We start from the raw sequence: 7378 nt of genomic DNA, 5'->3' as shown, positions 1-7378 counted from the left end.
GTGCGCGCCCCGCGCCGCTGCCCACCGGCCGCGACCCCGCGCCCCACGCGGAATCACACGCACTCACGAGCACACGCGCGGATACGCCCCCTCCCCACACACACAGACAGACGCCCCCGCACCCACGGCCCCCCGCGACGCGCCCCAAACACACACAACACGGCGCCACCCCCGCGCTCACAGACGGCCCCGCACCCACGGCCCCCGCGACACGCGCGCCCCCCGCTCACACAGGCACACCCCGCGCCAACGCAGGGACACCTCCAGAGACACCCCGCAGCCAACACACCGCGCGTCCCAACTCGCAGGAAACACACACCCCGCGGGCGCCGCTCCCCCCGCACACGCCCCGCACCGGCACCCCCGGACAGATCCCCCGCACAGATCCCCCGACAGATCCCCCCGCTCACCCCCGCACACCGCGCGCGCCCCGACGCCCCCCCAGCCCGCATGCGCAGCGCGGCGCGGAGCTGTCCGAAGCGCTGGATCCGCGCGCTCCCCGCGCCCCATTCCAGCACAGCGCCGGGATCCCCGCGGCACCCGCGCCCCACCGCCCTCCCTCCCGCACACCCTCCTTCCCTCCCTCCCACCCCGGCAACGCCGACGCTCCCCAACCCAAAACGGGGAAAAGCAGATCGACCCAGTAGCCCCACCACCGTTCATAAATACTAATTTTCAAATCGAAAGGGGAATAAAACATACCGACAACAGAACTGCTCTCAGCGCTGTTCCCTTTTGCCTGATGCTCCTCGCATAGTTGGGTTTTCTTTTCTTTGCCTTTTTTCTCCCCTTTCTTTCCATTTCTTTTCTTCTTCTCCTTTTTTTTTTTTTCTTCCCCTGCAATCACCAAAACCGAGTCGGGGGAACGACTGAGTCTGATGCCTTATCTCTTTTGTGCTGGCTGCTGGAGATGAGCCTAGGCTTGACCTGACAATGATTCCAAGGACTGGCACTTCTCTTTTACCCCCACTTTGTAGAGATCCAGACCTTCTCTTCCCGATTGTCAAGAAAATTAAATTATTGCTGAATTTGGAAATCTAGGCAGCAGCAGCAGCTTACTTTTTCCCTGCATCTCTCTGGAATCGTTTCTGGGATATTTTCCAAATCATCACAGAAAGCAGAAGGAATGAACCGGCAGCTAGTGAAAATTTTGACAACCTTGTTTGCATTTTTCTTAGAGACAAACAACTTCAGGTAGGTGATACCACTCTGTAATAATATTTGTGAAAAGGTTGTGGGAATCATAACTATAAAGATACTACGTCACATTAACCTAGTTTGCTGTATTTGAGAGTGTTTTGTGTTCTTTCTATACAGAATATCCCTTTTACACCCGGAGACTCGTTGCTTGGTAACAAACACAAAAAATAATAATCTCAAGTTTGGGTGATCTATTTTCTATTTTCTGATTCAAAGACGTGGTTTTTTTCACTGGATATCAAAATAGCTAAAACCAGTTTCTTCGTCTTTTCTTCCAAAATGCAAATTCTTTGCTCCCAGTAGAGCTTGTTTAGGAAGTTGCTTTGGTTCCCTCCTCTTTGGAAACGATTGTAGCAGTTTTGTCAGGGATGTAGTTATTTGAAATTAGAGAACCAGCCCTCTGATTTTGGAAACACCCTGGATCAGACCAGTATTGTGCTCACTTAAAGTACCGGTGTTTCTAAATTTTTTTTAACCTTTCATAAGCTTTTGCTTCAGCGATTGACTTTTTGTTGTACTAAGCAAACAGGTCAGTATTATTAACCAAAACACCCTTTTAGATGAGATTCATTATCATACTCTAGGCTGCTGTGTATCTGCACGTACAGATGTATCTAGACATAAAAGTGTTTTTATAAGAGTAGCGAGGTATACATACAGTGACAGAGTGAAACAGTGTTTATATTTGTGAGCCTGGGATCACAACACAACTCCTAACTAGTGGGCTGTGAATGAAAACAGAACTGATTTGTCCAGGAATATCCCAAATAAGTGTACTAAATTAATTTTTCAGGTTTTTATTGTCTTAACAGAATTTTTTATTATTTAAGTGGGATATATAATTTGCCATGTATTAAATATTAAATATTTGTAATGGTATCATGTCATAGACAGAAGCAAAAAGAAGCAACCGCCCCCTATAAATGGAATCTGAAAAAAATGTGTGGAATTACAGCATGAGAATTTACTATCGCCTTGCCTGTTAACAATTCTGGTGTTTTTGTAAAGGATTTGATATTTGCTTCTCATTTCAAATGATCGTATGTATATCTGACTTTTATATTTACATATAAATGCACAAAAATGCCCCCTGAAACACTCCTGGAACTTAGTGGTTCCCTTTGGGCAAATATATAAATGGGGAATGGTTAAGAAGTCAGAGTCAGAATTACTTTTAATTTAGCTCGAAGATAAAGTTGAAACAGGCACATTGAAATTGGTTGTTTAAGAATCAAGATAATGCTTTATTATTAAATCTTACCTTTACACACCAAATATGACCATTTCATTCTAGTTTCTTTCTCACTAGGGACCAACCATGGGGAACTGCTATATTGTCTTTCTTTGCAATATTTAATGTGCTTGCAATATGTAATATGCTATGTGCACAGCATTTCACATGCATGATACGGTACTAGAAGTTTGCTCTTAAATCTTAAAAACAGACATATGTTCCAAGAGCTTGCGTATAAATACCAGCTGATGATAATAAATTCTATTACTCGATGTTCACGGAGTGGGGCAAAACTCCCCTAAGATCAGTTGTGACTGACTCCAGAACCCTTTTTACCATGTTGGGGAAAAATCCAGACACTCACTAGAATGATTTAAATTTTTATTGGGTAGCATCTGTAAAAAACAATTTTTTTCTGTCTATATCCTTCCAACATAAACAAAACCAGTATTTTTCAGTGTTTCTTGCTAAGTGTTGCCAACTATTGTTTGGAAGTTTAGGACCACTGTAAGCCAATGTTAACATATACTTTTAACAGCATGCATGTAATTAAATGATGTGGAAAAGAATATCAAAGTCACAGTAAGATTGCTCTACACATCAAGGTGAAAAGTAAATTGAATCTTCTGAAGCCTTAAAACTATAATGAATTTATTTTTAAAGCTAAGGCTTTTTTTTCTGAAGAGAAAACTGTGTTCATACATACTACCTAAAACTCATTTTTATTTCTAGAATAAAGTTTTCAGATGAGAGAGGATATTATTCTATAAAAATATGAATTGCTACCTTCATTGAATTGAGACAATTTTATTTGGTGCTGTAATTTCTCCATATTGAATACAATAGAAGTTAAATATCAGCTAATGGTGGCTAATAATTTATTTAGGACGACTTTCTGTAAAGAACATGATTCAAGATCTGGAAAATCCCCCTCACAGACCCTGTCTCCTTCAGATTTTTTGGACAAATTGATGGGAAGGACGTCAGGCTATGATGCTAGAATCAGACCAAATTTTAAAGGTAAGTTTTAAGACTTCTGATTAATTAAATGATAAAAATTTGGGCAAATCATAGATTTGAGGGTTTTTTTTACCTTTGGGCTTGGATTATGTTTTCAATAACTTCAGTTTTCCAGTGTTACCATGTCATGGAGAACAGCTGATCGATGGGGAGCACTGGGAGAACAGTGTAGTTAATAAGGGTCTGGTGCTTGCAAACGCTCTTTTGACATCACAGTAATGTTTAGCTGTCAGAGAATGCTTCTGAAGACCTTACCAATTTAGCATAGTAAACAGAATTCCAGGTTTCATACTAAAAGCAAGTGAGATGGCTTGTTCCTGAATATTTTAAGCCACGAAGACAATATCATTAACATTTCTATAATGAGCTGTTGTCTTCTTTATAGCAGTGTCTGAGGTCTGTGCTTTCATTCAACTCAAAGTAAAACCTGCTACCCTGAAGTAGGGAGATAGGAATCAAGGAATGCACACAGGAGATTTTATCCTGCATTAATTATAATTGAATTAATTATAAGAACCAATGTCCTAGGGTCCCTACAAAATATATGGACCATGTTCAGTTTGGCACTTCCATAACAGGCCCCCTTATCTTCCAAAATTTTACCTGACTTGTGGAAAGTCATCACCACCATCCCAGCACAAAGAAGGCTGTGTACTGGAGGCTTCTTTTGCGAGCATTATTGCTCAAAGCAAGTTTTCCTTGTTGTAGTCTTCTAAATCCCTACGGAAGAGAGTGCAGAATATCTTGTGGCTTTGTATGAAAGGAGTTGGGAGAGAAGTTTTCATTGCAAATATTTAGCATTTTGGGAGAGCCCTATAATTCCACCAAAACTGGCTTTGCTATGCCAATTTAAAGCTCAGAATGTGGTTTACTTTGAAAACTGATAAAATGCTTTTTCTCTTAACAAATCTCATGCCAGTGTATGTTTACACTCATATCTATTAGCCTTGGTCACTGAAATGTATTTTTTCTTGTATTAAGCCTTGTTAGCAGTGCTGTGAAAGTTGATAATGACTAGAAAAAAAATAGAAATTTCTTAGTCAGTGAATGAACTGTAAGGAGAGAAGAAGCTCGCATGTCAATGAGAAAAGTGTTTAATTAAATTTAGATCAAAGATCAGTTTCTTCTTTCTGTTCCACATGTGCAAATTACAAGATTTGGAACAAAGTGCCTTTTTTGACTGCTTCCTATGTCTGAGTGAGGAGCAACCTAGTATGGCTTTCAGATCCAAAGGTTTGAAATCTGACAAGTTAAAAAAAATCCTAGTCGGTGAAGTCTAAAGTCTTAATTTCAGACTATTTTTCAACATGCTTATTGAGTTCCTGAAGTGATGTCCACATTAGCTTCTAGTAAGTAATACTGCATTTGGCTCTTACATTCATGTTATGTGTTTGCATGAGTATCGGTGAAGTTTCAGAGAATGCAAATGAAGGCAGAAATTGCCTGAATTGAGCAAGGTAGCAATCATCAAGAACTTATCCTTGTCCTTCATATGAGAGGGACATGAAAAAAAGCTTTACCTTGTGTAGCTCAGATAAAACCAGGAATAGCAAGTCATAGGATGACTTAAAGATAGGTCTCTATTGCTCCCCAGTATGTGTCTAAAAAACATAGGAGACAGATTCATAGCTTTGTTCCCCTGATATTCAAGTGGTTAGAGCAGGTATGGTGTGTATGATGCTTTATGGTGCACACTGAGCTGTTTGCACACTGAGCTGTTTGACAGACACTTCTTCCTCTGAGTCCCATGTTTTGTTTGTGTTCCCAAAGTGAAGCTGTTGCCTGTCGACACCTATGAACTTGTACTGGCAAAGCATCTGCTGTTTCTTATTTATAATTTTTTTATTAAGTCATGCTCCAGAGCAGGATGGTCCTTTGCAGCAGTTTGAACTGATAAATAAATCTTCAATGTTTTCTCATAACTTCATATCTGTGAGCTCTCCCAGAGCCCTCAGTCTTCCGGTAAGAGGTCTGAAAGGTTTTCTTGTTCTTTGCTATATTCCCTTGAGTGGTATTTTGGACCTCAGAGTTCAAAACTAGAGAGTTAAAACATGCAGTTTTGAACTTCACATCTCCTGTAAAAACCTTGTCAGCTGATAACCATGTTTATTAGTCAACATGATGCACACCCATGTTCTAGTTGCCCAAATCTTGTTAATGTTTAAAAAAATTTGAAAATACTTATTGTTCTAGTTTACCTACTTTTTCCTTTTAAAGAACAAGGACAGCTGCAAAGAAGTAACATTAGATTTATCTGTCTTGAAGTTAGTGTTATAAAGATTTTTTTAACTGAGTCCTTATTGTGACCACAATATAAATTGCTTTGGTTTCTACCATTGACAAATCTGTTTAAGATAATTTTAGAGATGAGGGCTATTTTACAGTACTGATATTCTAAGTCATATAAACAGATGAATATATGAAATGTTGAATGATTACTTGATGTGTAGCACCTTTTTGTATTTTAAGGAAAGAACTTTTAAGCGCAAAAGAGGATGTGCGAGCAATGGTTTAAACTCTGGATCTTCTGTCTGACTTTGATTTTAATCTGGGGTTAATATTTGTTTACTGTCTTCCACAAAAGATGTTGTGGATCAAGATAGTTGTGCCAGTATTCAGCAGCTCCTTGTAGAGCCTAGAAGGGCAGCCATGTGAGGAGTGGCTGAGATTACTTGGCTTGTTCAGCCTGGAGGAGAGGAGATGGAGGGGAGACCTCATTGCAGTCACAACTTCCTCATGAGGGGAAGCAAAGGGGCAGGCACTGATCTCTTCTCTGTGATGACCAGTGACAGGACCCAAGGGAATGTTCTGAAGTTGTGTCAGTGGTGGTTTAGGTTGGATATTAGGAAAAGGTTCTTCACCCAGAGGGTGGTTGGGCACTGGAACAGGCTCCCCAGGGAAGTGGTCACAGCACCAAGCCTGACAGAGTTCAAGAAGTGTTTGGATGATACTCTCAGGCACATGGTATGACTCTTGGGGATAGTCCTGTGCAGGGCCAGGAGCTGGACTTGATAATCCTTGTGGTCCACTTCCAACTCAGGAAATTCTATGATTCTGTGATTCTACTGATCCATTTGTCTAGCCTTTTCTGCTTTAGAACAGTTACATAGCTTTCTCTGGGTTCACCATAGGCATTTTGAAGTGTCAGAAAAGTCTGATTTCATGGAAATGCAACTGAGTAGAACACATTTATCTTATACTACTGATTATACAATAATTAAATATAGTTTTATGACTAGTTTGAATTACTAGCGTACAGCAGCTATTTGATTAATTTTTGAAATAAAGTCTATGCATTCTAAAGAGAGAGGAAAATGCTACTTACTGGAACAAGGTGTTTTATCCAGATAAAGCATTTTGTCATTAGTTACTGCTTCTTCTTAACTTGTTCTTGCAGATTAAAAATTTCAGGAAGATAGTGGGAGAGCAACAGGTGAATATATAAACATTTAGACATCCACAACAGGGGGTTTTGGTGTTTTTTGTGGTGGTGTGGTTTTTTTTCAGAAGTAATGTATACTGAAAGATCCTTTCTTTTTTTGTATTATTCTCTCTTATATAATCATTTGAAAGCAGAGGAGCATATTTCTTTTTAATGCAGCGATTGGATACAAAATGACTGGGCACTGAGGGGGAATATCCCCCCGATGAAAAGCCAGAACAAAGTACCAGAGTGCCAGCTCTCAAAATTGCCTTTCTTTAATCACTGTCTGTCAGATATTTAATGCATACTTTTTCATCTTCCACTTATCTTTCATTGAATTTGGATAGGCTAATAATTTGTGTAAGGACACAGAGGGGAATACTTTAAAATGTAAATATGAAGACTGCAATCTAATACTAACTGAAGTCCCTGAGAGCCTTTCTGTTGACAGCAAATGTATACTCATGGCCCTATGAGTTGATTTGCTGTTTCTTCTTCAA

General features: G+C 40.1%; 1 protein-coding gene across 6 annotated transcripts in view; it reads left to right on the top strand.

Moving 5' to 3' along the window:
- The first annotated feature begins 532 nt into the window (after nucleotides 1–532).
- GLRA2 (glycine receptor alpha 2) overlaps nucleotides 533–7378 on the top strand; it is a 128566-nt gene continuing 121720 nt past the window's right edge. For 5 of the 6 annotated variants that reach the window (XM_008921370.3, XM_018084354.2, XM_018084355.2 and 2 more), the window contains exons 1-2: nucleotides 533–1194; nucleotides 3321–3454. In XM_008921370.3, coding sequence (XP_008919618.1) covers nucleotides 1127–1194; nucleotides 3321–3454 — 202 coding nt within the window. In that variant the 5' untranslated portion in view covers nucleotides 533–1126. Of the gene's footprint in view, nucleotides 1195–3320; nucleotides 3455–7378 lie in introns of those variants that run through there. The other variant, XM_018084357.2, reaches the window with a different exon arrangement.

Source organism: Manacus vitellinus, unplaced genomic scaffold (assembly GCF_001715985.3).
Source record: "Manacus vitellinus isolate BGI_N305 unplaced genomic scaffold, ASM171598v3 scaffold_7_pilon, whole genome shotgun sequence".
Lineage (NCBI taxonomy): Eukaryota > Metazoa > Chordata > Aves > Passeriformes > Pipridae > Manacus > Manacus vitellinus.
The sequence above is the reverse complement of the archived record's forward strand: the minus strand, read 5'-3'. Positions and strand labels throughout refer to the sequence as shown.